Source organism: Mizuhopecten yessoensis, unplaced genomic scaffold, assembly GCF_002113885.1.
Source record: "Mizuhopecten yessoensis strain PY_sf001 unplaced genomic scaffold, ASM211388v2 scaffold11161, whole genome shotgun sequence".
Classification (NCBI taxonomy): domain Eukaryota; kingdom Metazoa; phylum Mollusca; class Bivalvia; order Pectinida; family Pectinidae; genus Mizuhopecten; species Mizuhopecten yessoensis.
Genome location: NW_018408910.1, coordinates 84,961 through 105,950, shown reverse-complemented (window position 1 = coordinate 105,950; position 20,990 = coordinate 84,961). Strand labels below are relative to the sequence as shown.

At 36.5% G+C, this 20,990-nt stretch overlaps 1 protein-coding gene across 2 annotated transcripts in view; it reads right to left on the bottom strand.

Annotated features, from left to right (window-relative positions):
* Positions 1–1,326: 1,326 nt before the first annotated feature.
* LOC110467109 (sialin-like) overlaps positions 1,327–20,990 on the bottom strand; it is a 21,272-nt gene continuing 1,608 nt past the window's right edge. The window contains exons 1-8 of one of the 2 annotated variants that reach the window (XM_021524031.1): positions 12,786–13,195; positions 12,130–12,225; positions 9,481–9,611; positions 7,053–7,202; positions 6,449–6,581; positions 4,018–4,168; positions 3,168–3,258; positions 1,327–1,628 (exon numbers count right to left, since the gene is read on the bottom strand). In XM_021524031.1, the coding sequence (XP_021379706.1) occupies positions 1,386–1,628; positions 3,168–3,258; positions 4,018–4,168; positions 6,449–6,581; positions 7,053–7,202; positions 9,481–9,611; positions 12,130–12,225; positions 12,786–12,939 (1,149 nt within the window). In that variant the 5' untranslated portion in view covers positions 12,940–13,195 and the 3' untranslated portion in view covers positions 1,327–1,385. Of the gene's footprint in view, positions 1,629–3,167; positions 3,259–4,017; positions 4,169–6,448; positions 6,582–7,052; positions 7,203–9,480; positions 9,612–12,129; positions 12,226–12,785; positions 13,196–20,990 lie in introns of those variants that run through there. The other variant, XM_021524032.1, reaches the window with a different exon arrangement.

Below are 20,990 nucleotides of genomic sequence, written 5' to 3'. Positions count from 1 at the left end.
GGTTTTTATGTGTTGATCATACAATTAAGGTGACTGTTTAATAACCGTGTTGATAGTTCTAGAATTAAGGGTTTGTCGAAGGGGATGTTCCAAATATAGCAATATGTAATCAAGAAGTACACACCCTGAATGATAACTTATCGAAAAACACTCTTGCATAAATTATAGCAGAAACACATTACAATGTACGTATAAATGAAGTTAAAGCTAGTTGAATTTCCATCTACAAATCAAGCGCTACGCTAGTTTAATGATGCTTATATTTCTGTTTGACCTAGCCAAATTACACATATATACAACAAGAGTACTGCAGAGCGGAACAATATATGCACATCCCATACTGACATACTTAAAATCCTTCTGATGCATTTTAGTATCTAAATGTACGAAAATGCAGAAATGTACATCAGAAACCACAATCGAACTGTATGACTCAGTTAAGTTGATAGCTATTCCTGTGATGTTCATGAAAGGTAAAAAACAACATACAGTACTCTTATAGCATAACCTGAAGGAATGCAAATATTCCATAAAGCCTTTAAAAATCGATTTGCATAGGAAATATTTCCCTCTGTCCATATATCAAACCACGAAAATAGAAATGGACATTGCCCCATTTGCCAATAATCAATTCATCTTACACCATTTAAGCCATGGTCGAGAACGCAGTATTCTTGTTTATTATTCGCAGATTTTGTTAAACATTGAAATTAACCTTTGTCTGACTTTAAATAAATATTTACCAAGTTTCACCCGAATCGAGTCATCTGAGTAAGTTATAGTGCAGAATCCGTCAATCAATCGGAGCGCATTTTGCTAATTAATGTCTAGTTTAACTCAACTCAGACCTTAGTCTTTGTCCTGGTTCATTTTTTGAGTAAGTTACATAAAAACCGAGCAAGTTATCTTGCGGAAACTAACGTGTGGATTACACAAACTTACCAGCTTTCATTAATATTGAAAAATATCTGTGAGAAATAGAAATGTCGACGGACAGATGTTCCCAATACCATGATATTAAAAAATGAGTAGATAAAAGCAATACCATAGCCTTAACACAAAAGGGTAAATCAGAACAGGAACTCGATAAACAAAATAAATACGCCATGAACCTTGGTAATACAGTTAATAGGATGCCATGAGTTAGATTCAAATAACAATAAAGTCTGCTGTGAGAAAAACAAACCTAAAGGAGGGAAATTGCGGCAAGCCAATCCACTAAACAAACAGGTCAAGGTGCTCTGGATTATAAAGCGTGTGGTGACCTTCTATGGTTCATGTATATGATAATTAATAATTAAAAGAACACTTGTTTTTGTAAATGTTTTATTTGGTTTCTTCAGGAAAAGAAACTTTTGTAATACATTAACAATATCATCTGATGTTCAGGTATGTATTGTTTTATTACTTGTATGTTGAGTTGTCTCGTCTTTGGTCGATACGCCATAATCGTTTTCAAATACGGCGTTGTCGTTGCCGGTGACTTTAATTTCCACATTTCTAGTAAATGCAGGATCCTTTGCCCATCCCTGCTCCTCCCCACTGGCTAACAAAATAAACACAACTGCACCAACGACAGATACCCCCACACATCCATAAAACACCAGTCGCCACTCCTCAGCCGTACCCTGGTGGGGAAAAAATCAGATTCAAACTACATTTATCCTTTATATCACGAAAACTAAATGTTACTTTAGAGCGTCTCTAAATATAACAGAGCGTTCTGGATGCAAAAGAAGAAACTATATCAGCTGCCTTTATTAATGATATTCAGGATACGACTAACAGAGTCTACACACTTACTTGTCACCAAGAGTTACCTGCCCTTATTGCTTGTCCAAATTGATATGGTGTTTTTTTTACTTTTGTTGTTTCTAACTTTCTTTGTTTAAGAAAAAAAATATCGCATATATTGGATGACAAGTTTTTGCAATCTAGAGCACTTTATTATTATTGTTCTCCGTTGGTACAATGTACATAGGTAAAGATCAAACACTGCCAGGGTTATCCAAAAGTGGAAAAATGCCCACCTCGATCTCAAGAGAAGAGATATTAAACATTGGCATTATAAAATTAACGTACCGAAGCCAATGTATGTGATTTAGAACCACCCAACAATAATAAAATAAAAATTAACAAAAATGAATACATCGAACTAAAAAATGTAAAAAGAAAATGCAAAAGTACATCAATAAACAAATTGTTAGTAAAAAATATCTTCAGATCAATTGAGCATAAATAATCTGGTACTATTGCACAAGAACTGTATCAAATCAACTTTTCATAGACGGTACATTATAGAATATATCACTTATCATAGATGGTACATTATAGAATATATCACTTATCATAGACGGTACATTATAGAAAATATCACTTATCATAGACATATCACTTATCATAGACGGTAATTATAGAATATATCACTTTTCATAGACGGTACATTATAGAATATATCACTTATCATAGACGGTACATTATAGAATATATCACTTATCATAGACGGTAAATTGTAGAATATATCACTTATCAACTTAAAATTAGCGCACTCAATCATAAAATATTGACTGAAAACGGTTCCTTTGCGGTTTTCTTAACATATTTGTAATTAGCCAGACTAGAGTTGATTTTATGGACATTAACATTTGTTTTTTATTTATTTATTTGTTTGTTTTAATTGCAAATGAAAACAAAATACAATTGACGCAAAAGCCGTAATAATTGTTTTCTTGCACAATATTTGCCAAGACCAGAACTCGGGATCACGTAACAATATACGACTTAAGTTTTTGCTAAGCCAATCAAATATGACGTCATTTTTCCTGACGCTATCTGTGATTTGTCAAGTCAAAACTTTAGGCTTTAAATCATGTCATGACCTCGGGGCCAGGATTCTTGATGGAAGAACACTGCCAATTCTGACAGTACAGGTTATCGACTATCAAATGTCTATGACTCTCAGGAGGTCTTTCGTAATTAAATCTGGCGAGTCTCAGTCCTTCTGAGGAAGGTCATAGTCGTGGTCGAAATATTTAGGGAATAGCTCATATGAAGGGAACATAGTTGCAACTTCCATCATAATAATAAAACTTGCATGTTTCCAGCGAAAGTTATCCACTATGCATAAACTTGACGAAAACAAAACTAGTTTTGAAATATATACTCACGTTTGGTGTGACCGCTGTTATCAAAATGGGGACAAATATTGATATAAAACCGTTCAGACACATGCATATTCCATTTAACAGCCCGGCGAATCTGCAATGACCAAACCCATCATACCCAGTATACATACAAGTACGTAGTACATATTATGAAGTCTTACACGCAGCGTTCACGGTCGAAATATCCAGGCGGGGATAAAATTACCCGTATGAGTCAAAAACAGACATTTACCCTTTTGACTAATAATTCGATTTGCATGTTACATTTAATAAATACGATGTGGTCCCATTATTTACATTGTCTTTTTCAGTGTTTTGTTAATAAAAGGTTCATTTTACAAAAAAACTAAAATCTTTAGATTACATCATATCCAACTGTTTGTTAATTTGGTTGTTTTTTTAACATTTCTTCAAACATATGATACTAAACTTACTATTCAAGAAGAGCCACAGTGTTTGATCAATGCAACTCAATTTCAATTGGTCATCTTTTCTTTTTATGATAAAACACCTTAATAATACCTTACGATTTGTTGTCATTCATTTCTGCTTTCATTATGAAGTTGTACACACACAAAAAAGGCTATGAATCTGATGTTTAACTTCCAATTTAAAGATAAGTTACAATCATTAATTCTCAAAAATCTGCAAGATTTAATAAATTAATAGGCAGTTCGTGAACAGATATTTTGGAGTAGTTATATTTGATGTTAGAACTATTATTTCACAGAAACCGACACAGGGCCAAGACATTATCAACTCACACCATTAGTAATTTATAAGTGTTTGAAATGGAAACAGAATAGAAATAACATAAAAAGATATATCATTGCAAATGTCAATTTCTGATTACCTTTGGGCGATATCAGCAAAGTTTACTCGAAAGCCGGAGTTCATTGCCGTTACAATGAACCAATAGACAACCAGTAGGACCACTGCTAGAACTGCGTCATCCTTTCCAAGATATGATATCCATATAAGGAAGGGTGCAGCACCGACCAATCCTTCAGAACATAAAACAAGTGATTTCTAAGTAAACATAATAAATAATGAAGAAATTAAGACACCTTTTACATGATATATTCCAATAGAGATTTAACCGAGACAAGTTATCTATTTATATAAATCATGTTTGAACGTCCACCCGACAGCCAATGCAAGGTCATATGAATGGGGCAAACGGATGACAAGAAGACCCTTTTTCAAATATAGATAGAAATAGAACAAAAGAACAGGCTTGTGAGATAAAAAGGAAAAACTATGATATTATGGGGACAACAGATGCATGTTGGTCTGTTCAAAAACCTTTTCAGTAGAAGATAGGAAGAAAACCTTGAGTCTTCGGAGGGCAAAATGTTGTTAAATCAATTCGACTCGAATATTGACTTATAGAAATAGAATACTACACTTTAAAACCTACAACTCTATATCTAAGGTAAGTGCCTGTTGTTATAATGGTGGCCAGTTTCTAAAAACATTTTAACACCCCTACATAGGTCTGTACTGGCATTTGTGGACATTGATACTTTTCCGGAAAACGACAATCGGGAGATAAGTAAACAGACATTTCCTACACCAGGGGGTAAATAGCTTTAAACATATATATACTATGTCTGTGTAAGTGTGGTGTATCTCCTAAACTAAACTATTCTTCGAGGTTTTGTTGCTCCCCTACAATGTGTAACGCATTGCATATTGAGAGTTTGGGTCATACAGAAATGTAAAGGGCGAAACAACGCTATAACTAGACTTCACTAAAAGTAAAACATCTTTTTTTAATATGAGGACAAAAAAGGTTAAAATGCATGAAAGACACATGTAGTTATATTTTTTGGGATTGCTTTACAGCCCATCGACAATTTAAGTCATTAAGGGCCAAACAACACGATGAAAATAAACAGTAGCGCTTTCAATCATAATATATCATTAATCGTAAAATGTAAGCGTGAGAGATGTAGATTTGGCCCTGTACACGCTTGATTGGACAACTTCTTTTCTTTGTTCTGCTGTACTTGGCTTGCTTTTGTTTAGCAGAGAAAAACATTTAAAAGCTGAGATATTTAATTTGACTTGCCTCCGCGTGTGTAATGTATGCGTATGCTTGGATGTGTGCTGGAGGAGGATTTTCTTCCTTGCGATCGTGATACCTCACTGAAATACCATGGTGAAGGCATCCAGCATAGTATTACATTCAGTCTTTTTATACTGACAAAAGGTTTATCATTTATTGAAATTACCCAAAATACTGTAGGCAGGAAGTACAGCTACTATTTTAAAGACTACATTATCTCACTGTCTGACACAGCCAACATTCTTTACTTAAGTCAACACAAATATGCCGTTGTATAGAATGGCACTAGGATATATAAAGGTTGATAGGAAGAGTAGAGGGGAAACATTACAGTTGCTTTATGGTGTGCATGCATTAAAGAGCAAAACAGATTTCCCATACTGCCATGTTAGCAAACCGACTAATGGGAGGTTAGGACATATGTATTGTTTGTAATTGAAAATGATGATATTGCTAACTTCCATAATATCGGTTAAAATTCTACCTAGAAAATGTCTGTGAGACATGAATACCCCTGCCGCCATGTGAAATTAGTTAAGTGTTTGATGTTCTATAAATAGTTTTCAAGTGTTTAGATTAAATCGGGACGGGACGGGACGGGAAGGAACGCAACAGGACGCGACGGGACGGGACGGGACGGGACGGGACGGAACGCAACAGGACGCGACGGGACGGCACGGAACACAACAGGACGCGACGGGACGGGAGGGATATTGGCTACACGTTATGCCCCCAATTTTATGTCGGGGGCATAACAAATGGTGATGTTATGTTGTATGTGTATGAGAGAGGCACACCTATTTCCGTCTTGCCATATTGACATTTTCCCATTACACGACCACCGGGAAGTTAGCCAACAGGAAGTACCTACAGCGTGTGGTATTGAACATTGAGATGGTATGTTATGTGTCCATAAAAGGGATTGGTTTGTTTGAATGTTTGTTGTTTTGTTTGTTTGGGGTTTAATGTCCTCGTAACAGTCAGTGTCATTTGAGGATGGGTGCCGCAAATTCCTAAGATAAACTACTATTTTTGTGGTTTGCTTCCTATCCTTCTACGTGTTGGGGTAGGTTTTAAATCAATTTCCGGCATCAGGTTCAATACACTTGTGCCATTTACCCTCCTGATCGTATTGTTGCTGATTAACACCTCTGTTGATGTTATCACACGTCCTGATCTGTTAGATATGCCCAGGAAACATGACATTTCGTACCTGTTACCTGAAACACCTTCCTCACATTTGTAATGGATATCAATTTCTTCGAGTACAACCAGTCAGCTAGATAACCGAACATAATGGAACCAAATATCCGCCCGATGAACGGAAGGGAGGAAACAAGACCATTCTAGAAATATAATTATATAACAATGTTAGTAAACTACTGTAGTATGGTTACTGTATACCGGGGAATTTCGCTGCAGTTTAGATTTCGACTTTGTCGTCCGCCATGATAAGGGCGAGCTATTATTACAGCGGAAATCAGTATACGACATAATTTAAATAGTAATGAAATGTGAAGAGTGAAATAAACACTAGGCGAAAATTGAGTTCATGAGCTAAGGAAGAGTTTGGCTGGGCGAAAACGTCCCGTTATAGGTATCAATTGCAACAACATATTTTTGATGTTAGTCACATGAAACAAATGCTACCAAATGAGGTAAATAAAAGCACCTAAAACGTTTGAATATATATGAAACGTTTTGTTTATTTGCTGTGTGAACAACAATAAATGCCAACGCAAATGTCATACGGTAACGATAAAACTGCAACATCTGGACGATAAAATTTTCAATGAAGTAAATAGCGGTTGACGTACCATTGTCGGATCAAGCTCCAACACCTGTTCGAAATACAACGGTAGACAGATGGCAAGGGTGATAAAGAGAATTCCATAGGTGAGGAACCCCAGCACGCAACCCCACACAGCCTTCGACGTCATCAACTGAACCCAAGGTATACGCAATGCCTTTCAAAACGAAATAATTTACAAGTGCTTGATTATGATAAGCAAATATCTTGGAACTTCTAGTATTTTAGATAGATTTCTAAAGAAAAAACTCAATACATGTTATGTAGTTATAAAAAAAAATGTATATAAATGAAGATGTTGACTAAAGAGGCATTGCATTTGTTGGAAACAATAAAGAAAACTTTTGGAGAGATCAAATTAGCGGAAAAAGACTAGTTAGACTTATCAAGAACTTCAGATTTACTGCGAATCCAATGAACCCGACAGTTACGCTGGATAGGTTCAGTCACACAGGTTTGTTTGTTTGTCAGGGGTTTAATGTTTATTGTTATAAGATTCTTAACGGCCCGTCAACAAAAAGAGGCATTTGGGCCAATACAAAGCAGATAAAGATATAAAAGGAAATGACACCAACAGAACGAAAAGATAAAAAGACAAACGGGAACTGGAAAAGTAACAGCGGTTATGGCTAGGTTTATACTTTTAAACAGATCAACGATTTTAGGTAGTTTAGAACTTTTGACATAATTAATGTTTCGAAAAGGGAATCGTTGGACCGGCTATATGACTATATCTTTTGTTCCCTTATTGGTTGCAGGTAATTGCAGTCTAATAACAAGTGTTTTACTGTAAATATTTCGTGACATGCTATTCATTGAGGCTGGTCTTCACATTTTAATAAATAAGAATAGGTAATGTATGAATGACCAATCTGGATACGAGCAATGACAACCTCGTCTCAGCGGATCGATGTGTCACGTCCTCACAAGAACCAGTGTAATATGATGGCGGGTGCCTAGGGAGACACTACTGAACAGTGAACGTACGTAGGGCAGAAAGAAAAAGGACAAGAACGAACAGGATCCCAAGTGTTGCAAGGGGGCACCAATTCAATGTTGGTCTCCACCATATCCCCTTACAAGGGTCCCCATGAGTCGCCTTTTACGATTCACTTATATTGGAATACAGCAAGCCTTTTCCTTTTTTGAACACGGGTTTTAGACTTTCTTAAATGACCTTAGCTGTTTATAGACCGAAAAAACCTGTATCTACCAAACTGCTACCAAGTATTTTCATGTGATATTTCAGACAGTTTGTTTTGTTTATTGCGCGGTTTTTCTTTCTTCTTTTCACATGTAAGAAATCTGAAAGGAATGCTTGAAATATATTTTCAAACGAACTTACAATCCAGTAAAAATATCAGCCATATTCGTATACGTATGTCGGCGTAGGTGGTGTGCAAGATAACACCGGTGTGTTTAAGCTTTTGGGCCTGCCCCTGTATCATTAAGTTTTACTTACACTGCTAAACGATTGTAGCCGTAAAAAGGACGCTCACACCAGCAAACAAAAAATGAAAGAGTTATTACAAATATGATGGTTATTGTCGATAGGGCTCGCAAAATAATGCGTACAACAAACTATTGTATTCGTATCCAATAAACAACATGCGGGGAAAACCACGTATGAGTAAAGAGAAGAAAAGTAGGTCGGGCGCCCGAATAGAATATGGAGAGCAAAACAGTTTAGGAAATTCTCTTCATGCATATACAGTGTGTTTTGTTTTATCTGTCTATTCTTTGATGTTCATCTTAAAAAGAAATCAACAAAAGAACTTAATGTAACCACCTTTTACTTATCATTGGTAATTGCTTCCATGTACAAGACGCCACACATGTTGGTACTAATAAAAAAAATGGATACTTTTAGCATTGCTCCTTATTTCTATACTTCAGTATCAAAAAGAGAAAGTAATCATCAATATATACATTAAACCGATTGTAGAGAAGGATTTTTTTTATGTCTTTGATGACCGTATTTTCAGCTTAACTAAGATCTTTATATGATGAACATTGGGGCAGTGATGATGTTGATGTCCCTGGTAGTTTAAGACTGTAAGTTGTAAGCTGTAAGTTAAGTTGTACTAGATAAAATGTAGAAAAAGCGTGTAAACAGTATGTCCAGTTTCGATTTCTATATTTACCTTTAAATTGGCAGCATAACAATCAAAACTAAAAAGTGACATCTGACATCAATAGTTCGTGGAAACACTTTGAGAGGAAGATTGTTGAAACGGTCTTCACACATAAAGGCAGCTATTCTAAATTTTATAAGAGACATTCTCGAAATTCTCGAAATTGATTGCTTATTTATCACTTACAGTCAATGCGACACACACAAGGTTATCATTTCTCAATAAATGTTTGTGATGATTTACTTAACAATTTTGTTTACATTTGTACACAAAATTGATATATTTTTGGGTTATATTTACCTTATCAAGTACAACTGGAGCCTTGTGTAAGTTAATGTAATCTCGTTCTGACGCGGTTATCCTTGGGTGGATATTTGGAGTATCATAAACCAACAAAGCCCAAAATATCAGTACCAACACATTCAGTCCTCCTGTTAAAGAAAACCACAATAGCAGTACCAACACATTCAGTCCTCCTGTTAAAAAAAACACAATATCAGTACCAACACACTCAGTCCTTGTGTTAAAAACAAAAACTATAGCAGTACAAACAAATTCAGACCACCTGTTAAAACCAAAACCAAAACCGCAGTGCTAACACATTCAGTCCACCTGCTTAAAAGCCCACAATACCAGTACCAACGCTGTAAGTTCACCTGTTCAAACAAAACCCACAACAGCAGTGCCATCATATAAAGTCCACCTGGTAAAAAAATAAAATAGCAGTACCAACACTGTAAGTCCACCTAGTAAAACAAAACCCACAATAGTAGTACCAACACTGAAGGTCCATCTGGTAAAACAAAACCCAAAATAGTAGTACCAACGCTGTAAGTCCACCTGGTAAAACAAAACCCACAATAGTACTACCAACACCGTAAGTTCACCTGGTAAAACAAAAACCCACAATAGTACTACCAACACTATAAGTTCACCTGGTAAAACAAAACCCACAATAGTACTACCAACACTGTAAGTTCCCCTGGTAAAACAAAACCCACAATAGTACTACCAACACCGGAAGTTCACCTGGTAAAACAAAAACCCACAATAGTACTACAAACACTATAAGTTCACCTGGTAAAACAAAACCCACAATAGTAGTACCAACACTGTAAGTCCACCTGGTAAAACAAAACCCCACAATAGTAGTACCAACACTGTAAGTCCACCTAGTAAAACAAAACCCTACAATAGTAGTACCAACACTGTAAGTTCACCTGATAAAACAAAACCCAACAATAGTAGTACCAACACTGTAAGTCCACTTGGTAAAACAAAACCTGCAATAGTAGTACCAACACTGTAAGTCCACCTGGTAAAACAAAACCCCACAATAGTAGTACCAACACTGTAAGTCCACCTGGTAAAACAAACCCCACAATAGTAGTACCAACACTGTAAGTCCACCTGATAAAACAAAACCTAACAATAGTAGTACCAACGCTGTAAGTCCACCTGGTAAAACAAAACACAACAATAGTAGTACCAACACTGTAAGTCCACTTGGTAAAACAAAACCTAACAATAGTAGTACCAACACTTTAAGTCCATCTTGTAAAACAAACCCTACAATAGTAGTACCATCACTGTAAGTCCATCTTGTAAAAAAACACCTACAATAGTAGTACCAACACTGTAAGTCCATCTTGTAAAACAAACCCTACAATAGTAGTACCATCACTGTAAATCCACCTGATAAAACAAAACCTAACAATAGTAGTACCAACACTGTAAGTCCATCTTGTAAAACAAACCCTACAATAGTAGTACCAACACTGTAAGTCCACTTGGTAAAACAAAACCTAACAATAGTAGTACCATCACTGTAAGTCCACCTGGTAAAACAAAACCCAACAATAGTAGTACCATCACTGTAAGTCCATCTTGGTAAAATAAAACCCAACAATAGTAGTACCATCACTGTAAGTCCACCTGGTAAATCAAAACCCAACAATAGTAGTACCATCACTGTAAGTCCACTTGGTAAAACAAACCCAACAATAGTAGTACCAACACTGTAAGTCCATCTTGTAAAACAAACCCTACAATAGCAGTACCAACACTGTAAGTCCATCTTGTAAAACAAACCCTACAACAGTAGTACCATCACTGTCAGTCCACCTGATAAAACAAAACCTAACAATAGTAGTACCATCACTGTAAGTCCACTTGGTAAAACAAACCCAACAATAGTAGTACCAACACTGTAAGTCCATCTTGTAAAACAAACCCTACAATAGTAGTACCATCACTGTAAGTCCACCTGATAAAACAAACCCTACAATAGTAGTACCAACACTGTTAGTACACCTGGTAAAACAAAACCCAACAATAGTAGTACCAACACTGTAAGTTTACCTGGTAAAACAAACCCTGCAATAGTAGTACAAACACTGTAAGTCCACCTGGTAAAACAAAAACCAACAATAGTAGTACCAACACTGTAAGTACACCTGGTAAAACAAAACCCCGCAAAAACAGTGTTATGTTTCTTAAAGTTACCTCTGTGTAGTAAACACATAATATTGGATTTGAATCCTAATTTGTAGATAATGTCAGTTCTGAAAACGACTTCTACAGATCCAGAAATGCAACATATTTACCTTAAAATAGTATACACAAAGCTGATATGTCACTACTATTTGTACTTGTAGGATGGAAATGTCCAACCTTTGCGTACATTATTTGTGGCAAATACTGACACAATTGAACCAAAATTTTGTTCCCACAAACTAGCTCCCATGTTTAATAGTATGTATTTGTATAAACACTATATATTTTAAAAAGTTAACTGATCACCTTAAACAAGTTTCTTATCATTTATTTCTTGATTCTAGAACAAGAAATGAAAAACGTCTGAAGCTATCTTGGATATACAACCATCGACATGCAGTGGACAATGTCAGTATTCTTTAAAAGGTCAGGAAACGTTTCACAGCTACTTACCAAACACGAAGAAAATAAACGGCCAGCCTCCAAGAATAGGTATAGCGCAAAGCAATCCCGCAAGGATATAGTTGGCCATTCCTCCAAAGCTCCGAGCTTAGTAAATGAAAAGCAATGGATTCGTTTATTTTATTATTTGTATATAACGTTTCTAATAATAAATGGGGTTTATTTTGCAGAATGCAGCAATGAAGGGCTTCAATATGTCTGTTACTGAATTTGGAAGATTGAGTAGAATGATCGACGGAACATTATGCGACAGACAACTGTTTTTCCAGACTAGAAACTGAGCTGACAAGAACCCGTCCACAAGCGTAAAACATTTTGATGATTTTGACATAAAGACCAATTTGATACTGTTTTTGTGATTCGTTGAATGGGTTTTACGCACCTGCCTCTCTGTTTCAACAGTAGAATTAACTTTTTAAGATTTCCAAATGTGTGATCTCTAGCATCCCAAATGGGTCCTAGAAGGACCAAACAGCTGTATGATGCAGTGTAATTTGTTTTTTGTCCCATTTTATATATTTCCTAATTTCAAAGATGCAATGACAAGTGAGTGCGTTACGTTCAGTTTCTATTGTCAGTAGAAATATCAAAATATAATTGTCAACGAAACCTTAATTAAATGTAACATATTTTTGTTTTAGCTATACCTGTTTCTATAAGAACCATCATTTGCGCTCGTTCTTCAAGTGGCGCCCAGTTGGACATCAGCTGAGTCGCACATGGCTCCAAACCCGTATACGTGGATAGATTATATATAACATCGTCATCAAGAAAGGTTAAAATATATAACATCGTCATCATACGTGGATAGATTATACAAAATCGTCAGCAAACAAGGTTAAATATATAACATCGTCATCATGCGTGGATAGATTATACAATATCGTCGACAAACAAGGTTAAAATATATAACAACATCATCATACGTGGATAGATTATACAATATCGTCAGCAAACAAGGTTAAATATATAACATCGTCATCATACATGGATAGATTATACAATATCGTCAACAAACAAGGTTAAAATATATAACAACATCATCATACGTGGATAGATTATATATAACATCGTCATCAAGAAAGGTTAAAATATATAACATCGTCATCATATGTTTATAGACTATACAATATCGTCAACAAACAAGGTTAAAATATATAACATCGTCATCATACGTGGATAGATTATACAATATCGTAAACAAACAAGGTTTAAATATATAACATCGTCAACATATGTATATAGAATATACAATATCGTCAACAAACAAGGTTTAAATATATAAAATCCTCAACATATGTAGATAGAATATACAATATCGTCAACAAACAAGGGTAAAATACATAACATCGTCATCATACGTGGATAGAATATACGATATCGTCAACAAACAAGGTTTAAATATATAACATCCTCAACATATGTAGATAGAATATACGATATCGTCAACAAACAAGGTTTAAATATATAACATCCTCAACATATGTGGATAGAATATACAATATCGTCAACAAACAAGGGTAAAATACATAACATCGTCATCATACGTGGATAGAATATACAATATCGTCAACAAACAAGGTTTAAATATATAACATCGTCAACATATGTATATAAAATATACAATATCGTCAACAAACAAGGTTTAAAAATATAACCACCTCAACATATGTGGATAGAATATACAATATCGTCAACAAACAAGGTTAAAATACATAACATCGTCATCATACGTGGATAGAATATACAATATCGTCAACAAACAACGTTGAAATATATAACATATTCATCATATGGATATAGAATATACAATATCGTCAACAAACAAGGTTAAAATATATAACATCGTCATCATATGTGGATAGAATATACAATATCGTCAACAAACAACGTTGAAATATATAACATATTCATCATATGTATATAGAATATACAATATCGTCAACAAACAAGGTTACAAAATATAAAATCGTCATCATACGTGGATAGAATATACAATATCGTCAACAAAAAAGTTTAAAATATATAACATATTCATCATATGTATATAGCATATACAATATCGTCAACAAACAAGGTTTAAATATATAACATCGTCATTTTATGTGGATAGAATATACAATGTCGTCAATAAACAAGGTTTAAATATATAACATCCTCATTTTATGTATATAGAATATACAATATCGTCAACAAACAAGGTTACAATATATAATATCCTCATCATACGTGGATAGATTATACAATATCGTCAACAAACAAGGTTTAAATATATAACATCGTCATTTTATGTGGATAGAATATACAATATCGTCAACAAATAAGGTTAAATATATAACATCCTCAACGTACAGTGTATACAATATCGTCAACAAGCAAAGATATAATAGACAACAAAGTCTCCACACGCGAAGCAAAATTTGCAACAGCTCTAACAGACAATGGTAAACTATACAACAACGTCAAAAAGACAAGAACAAAATATACAACATCGCAATTACACAAAGTCAAAATATGCCACAGCATCTACATATCAAGATATAATAAGTATCACATTGTCAATACATCAGGAAAAAGTGTATCACATCGTCAACACACAATGTTGAATCATACCAAGTTGTCAACAAAAGATAAAATACAGCACGTCGTCAACGAAAAAACAAAGCACACTACATCACCAACATATAAGGATATAATCAGAGGTCAAATTCAATATATACATTTAACAGTACCAGACATGATAGCATAAACTAGACGGCTGGATCTTAACCCTACACAAATATCAGCAGAGCATTCGGAATATGGTTACATTGTACCACCAGCGATCCGAGACCAAGTAGACAAGTCTTTAATCAGGACTATAAACATGCAGTTAAATGGAGAACTGATATCCCCCGCTTCCTAATAAAACGTTAAAAATGATACATATCTTGCATAGCTTAATAAGTCACGACAATGAAAACGAAATTGTATAAAATACCGTCAGAAATAGTATCAGCACTTATCTAGTCTCAAAAACTTCTAACTGTAACATGTACGATGTCTATGTCATCCAATCTAACCCAGCAATGCAATTCCATATAAAGCATCGCAAAATTCACATAATCTAATCAGAGGGACAGACAGCCATCCTTGATCTCGAATCTACATGAAGGAAGTCGGTCGTTCGACGCGAAATATATCCCCTTTATAACAATTCCTTCCATTAAGTATAAACAGAAACGACCCACTAAAACAAGAGAGCTGTAAGTGTGTGCGTGTGTGTGGTTGTACCTCAATGGTCAAGATCAAGTGCAGACTGTTTCAAGGTAATTTGGTCGCTCATTATTATGATTCAACAAGAACAATATACATTTTTTGTAATTTTCTCTATCCTACAGCTGAGAGGTGGCTAATATCAAGAATTAGCGTAATAAAGTAATAAGCGTCCTATGACTTTAAACATAAAGATAAACTGTGTATATGCTTTACAACAATTATCATACAAGTCATTTCAACATATATTAATCATTCTTGTTGGCCTAAATATTAGCAAGGTCGGGTTCTTAATTCGTTACACTGTTAACTTTCGTGTAACCACAGATAACTATTAGATCTCGTGTGACCCAGGATAATTGTTAGATCTCGTGTGACCCAGGATAATGGTTAGAACTCGTGTGACCCAGGATTATTGTTAGATCTCGTGTGACCCAGGATAATTGTTAGATCTCGTGTGACCAATGATTATTGTTAGATCTCGTGTGACTGAGGTTTATTGTTAGAACTCGTATGACCCGGAATTACTGTTAGATCTCGTGTGACCTGAAATTATTGGAAAATCTCGTGTGACCCGGGATTATTGTAACATCTCTTGTGACCCGGAATTACTGTTAGATCTCGTGTAACCCGGGATAACTGTTAGATCTCGTATGACCAGGGATTATTGTTAGATCTCGTGTGACCTGGGATAACTGGTAGATATCGTGTGACCTGGGATAACTGTTAGATATCGTGTGACACATTATTATTTTTAGATCTCGTGTGACCTGGGATAACTGTTAGATATCGTGTGACCCAGGATTATTGTAAGATCTCGTGTGACACATTTTTATTTTTAGATCTCGTCTGACCGAGGATCATTGTTAGATTTTGTGCGACCCGGAATAACTGTTATATCTCGTGTGACCCGGAATAACTGTTAGATCTTGTGTGAGCCAGGATTATTGTTAGATCTCGTGTGACCGGGATTATTGGTAGATCTCGTATGACCAGCGATTATTGTTAGATCTCTTGTGACCCGGAACTATTGTTAAATCTCGTGAAACACAGGATTATTGTTGTATCTCGTGAGACCCAGGATTATTATTAGATCTCGTGTGACCCGTGATTATTGTTAGATCTCGTGTGACCCAGGATTATTGGTAGTTCCCGTGTGACCAGGGATTAATTCTTAGATCTCGTGTGACCCGGGGTCATTTTTTGATCAAATACATGTTGCGATAATGAATTTTGTAACTCGTGCGATTCCAGGGAAAGAACAGTATCCTGCAGTATCCCATTGTATCATCGTATATAAGAGGCGACTAGTGAACGGACCATGCAGATTCGGGCATTTTCTTCTGTTTAGAGGACAATGCTGCTAAGCAGACAGACATTGAAGAAACCAGAATTAATCTATGTTGTCCTCATTGCAACACTTTCGATTTATATCTGTCACTATATCGGTTCTCACCTCCGTCCTTTATCTTTTCAGTGTGTTTCTTTTGAACACCTATCTTCATTTGACCTTTGTTGTAGTGAGAGTGTTTAACCCCGAATACACAATTGGTAAATACATTCATTTAATGTAATGCATTCACCATGAAGCCATCGTAAGTCTCCGAAAAACCCTTGTTATGAAATTGTCGACAGATGTCTCTTCAATTATAAAAGATGCACTTGACCAGTGATATAACTTTCACATTGAAACTATTTATGCGCAAAAACCAAGTCGACAGTCTGGGATTTTCAAGCTCAAAATACGTAATGCAATATTCTGGTATAAGGGAGATAACTTGTAGAACAGTTTCCCAGCATCTGTGAAACACCGAGTCTTTAAAGTTTCTCTCTTGACATATGTTCCATTAACCCGTTGCTAACTTATTTCTGTCGTTGTTTTTTTTTCTCGTTTAAATAAAATAATTAGGGCATGAGTAGACAACAAACTACACCTCTATTAAACCTGGTTACAGAGAAAGGCGCCGAGACGAGGTTGTCCAAACGTGAACACCAGCCACAATACTTAGCATGTCACCAACCATTTACAATAAAAAAAACTATTCAGCCAACTCCAGAAAAAAAAAACATAATATCGTTACATGACTGAAATCTCTTTTCGAAACAACGACTGACTTTACAATTTTAAACTAAAAGCTGTGGATCTTTTTCCAAAACAGTCACCATTTATAGACACTTTTTTATATTCAAGAAGACGTTTGTCTTTTAACTTTACGTTTCTTTTATGTCGACCACTTACAAATTAGGCCTTATCCGTCTCCTGCATTGATAAGTCGTTTAGCCAGTAATAATGATAAAGTAAATGTCATTGTATTAATGGTGAGTAAATAAACCAAATCCGATATGTTAAAACGTTATCTTTACTGTTAATACACTCGTTTTCGTGGGTTTTTAATTCCGTTGATTTTGTGGGTAATCTTCATCCAACAATTCATAGGGTCACAAAGTAGTTTTACATGAAGCAATTCACCATATGATTGGGTCCTCGTAATCCACGAATTTATGTATCAATGTACCAACGAAACGATCGTTTGTCGGCAAACCATGAAACTTTGGGAACACGAAAATATTCACAGCAATCTGAATCAAGTACAGTATAAAACTTATACCGATCGTTTTTTCTATATAACAATTGTGAAACAATACATATCATATCGTTCCTACATGCATAACCAATAAATCTAGCGTTGTTGGCTTGGCGTCATTGGGTAAAGCGCCTTAGTAAAAGTTAAGGTAATTTAAGCTTCCTTACGATCGCATGGTTATGGTTATAATGTGTTATACCAAATGTGATCCATGAAAATAATTTTCTTTTGTTTTTTATGGCCTCATCGAGAATTCAAGTCATTTAGGCCCAAACAATAAAGCAAAAAATGCACGTTCACAAATAATACACAAACTAACACTAAATAACAATCGAAATGGTCATTGAAAAAAAAAATCATATTTGATTGTAAAGATGAATTGAATTTAAGAAATCAAATACCAATGGCAGAGAAATAATATCAAACAGACTTCTCATAATTGGAACATTATACAATTTGCCGTGTATGATGAAGGTATGGTCTTTGTACAGTCACGAGAGAACAACGTCCTCCCTCTGGTTGGCTCTATTTGTTACACATGGACCCACTTTAGGATGCATTGCAAATAAATGAGTCTCCAGGAAGAGACGATCCTAAAAACCGAGATTTATCTCCCTTTGACTACCCATAACATACGCGCACACTCTTAACGTCTTGATCGAACAGATTGGACATTAATTTATATCAAAGGGTTGATATGTATTTAATGGGGGCTTAAAGCTCGCTTGGTGACGTTTCGTAAATGTTGATGTGAATAATACACACATCAACATCACTTTAGTAGTTAGATCAAATTGTTTAATCTTATGTAATGTAGATATATCTGTTATGATTCTGAAACACCCATGCAGGTCGGGGATCGGGAGAAGAAAACACCTGCTGTTACCAGCTGCATGTTTCGTAAGAGGCGACTTATGTGGTAATCCCCTGCATAATTGGGGGTTTGCTATTGTGTCCTGTAATTGGGGTTCCGGTTTGGTTTTATTTTGTTGAACGTCCTATTAACAGCTAAGGTCATGTAAGGACGTGTTCATGTGTATGTGTACTGAACAAAAATAAATCTGATGCGACCATTGTAATAGTTGGGATCTTTATATATAGCTCTACTTCTGTCTACCCTTTGTTCCTAGCTCTATGCTTGGCAACACCTCATTTTTGGCTTTACTGTAGAACGTTCGCCAAGGTGAGGAAGGCAATAGGTTCTGTCCCAAGGCCGGAAGTTTTTATTCCCTGCTAAACGTTCAACATTTAGGGTAAAGGCAACATCTGATTCACCCGGTGTCAATATAATGTGAATGGGCGAATTCTGTGCTGCGTGCCTTCGACATGGTATTGCAGTGAGATAGCACTATAAAGTGTATCAGATTTGCGCTATCACAAGGAGGCAATTACGCCAACATACCCTGTCTTCAACACATAAACACCCATGCACGCATACACAACACGCATGCAGGCACGTCCTTAAAAACCATTAGCTGTTGACGGGAGGTTTAACTCTTGCAATCAACCACATTGAAAAGTTCAGTTTCATACATGTATGTATTTCGATCGAATGTATTTGCATTAATCAAAATAAACTATAGGTGAAATGCATAACATGTATTAATACATGTGTAGTAAATATAATGTTATGTCTTAGCTCGCTTGGCTTTGTGATAATGTGTGAAGAATCAACAAACTTATCTCCCTTCGACCATACATTACATCATTGTCTCTCTCACCCATCACATACCATACATACAACAATAGCTTCAATAAGATGTCAATATATATGTTGTCGAGTACAGTCCTACCTACCCCATGGAAATGAGGTTACTGGTGGAGGCCAGTGTTTGATAAGGCCTCAATAAGCTTTAGCCTTGCTGGTTTTATCTCCCCAAGGAACGTACACCACAGTTATGTATACAATCCTATCAAATAAGCACAGTCCCCCCGTGCCTTGCTAAGCATGAAAATAGTTTCCCCATGACAGGGCCCAATATCGGCTATGGTGTAAATATTGAGACCCGGGGTGTCAGTAAGGCGATTAAGGGAAGAATGCCCTCCCAATTTGTAGAAATATGTAGGATGACTATCCACCGTACTTGGCGGTTGAAGATGAGAGGGGAAGTGCTTAACCTCCCCTCATTGCAACCGGACTACAGATGTGCTAAAAAGTTACCCGCACAGAGTTCGGGGTTAAAAATGGTGGGGAAGTATTCCCTCCCCACACTACAGGTGGCGACAATTGGTATGCCAGGAGGTCTCTTACTCAAAAGAGTAGAACCCCCTGGCATTGGCGTTGAGCAGCAGCTGCCGCCAAGCCTCTATATCCTCCACGGACCCAGTGAAGCAGTGTCAATGCACCGCCAGCGCGGACACCCCTGGCACCCTTCGGAAGCATCCGAGGGCCTCCTGTACTGCCCGGCCACTGCCCCCATCCTTACAGTGGAATATCACTGGTCGACCACCACCCTCAACCACAGCCCCTTGCAGGACAGTGGTCAGGGTGGTGACCTGATCCCTGGTTTGATTTGTCTCCTGCATTCAGCAGGGTTGGGACATTGGCCCGCACGACTACAGTTGGAGGTCAGGTCGATCCCTACCTCCCCTATAGCGGTGCAGACCGAGTCCCGCAGCTACTGCAGGAACCCCATAAGGTGGAATCCCCTCCCCACATTATGGGGGAATAGGCCAATGGCTATTTTGACCCTAGGGTCACCAGCCACCTGGCCCTGGCGCCTATTCCAGCTGTCGGGGTAGGCATAATTGACCACCCCGCCCAGAAGAAGTTCCTCTCCACCGTCCTCCTGAGCCGCCAAACTAGCGAAGGAGGTTGCCCTGGTGAAATCATATTTCTCATAAATTGAGAATTAAATTAATTAAAGGAAGGCCACAGCTAGGTAATAAACACACTGATCTGAAGTATCAGTGCACATCATGTGTCAAGAACGGTAGGGGGTAAACCACGAAAAGGAGCGAAAAGGAGTTGTAATGACGAAAAGGAGTGGTATTTTCTTTTGGGGTGGGGGT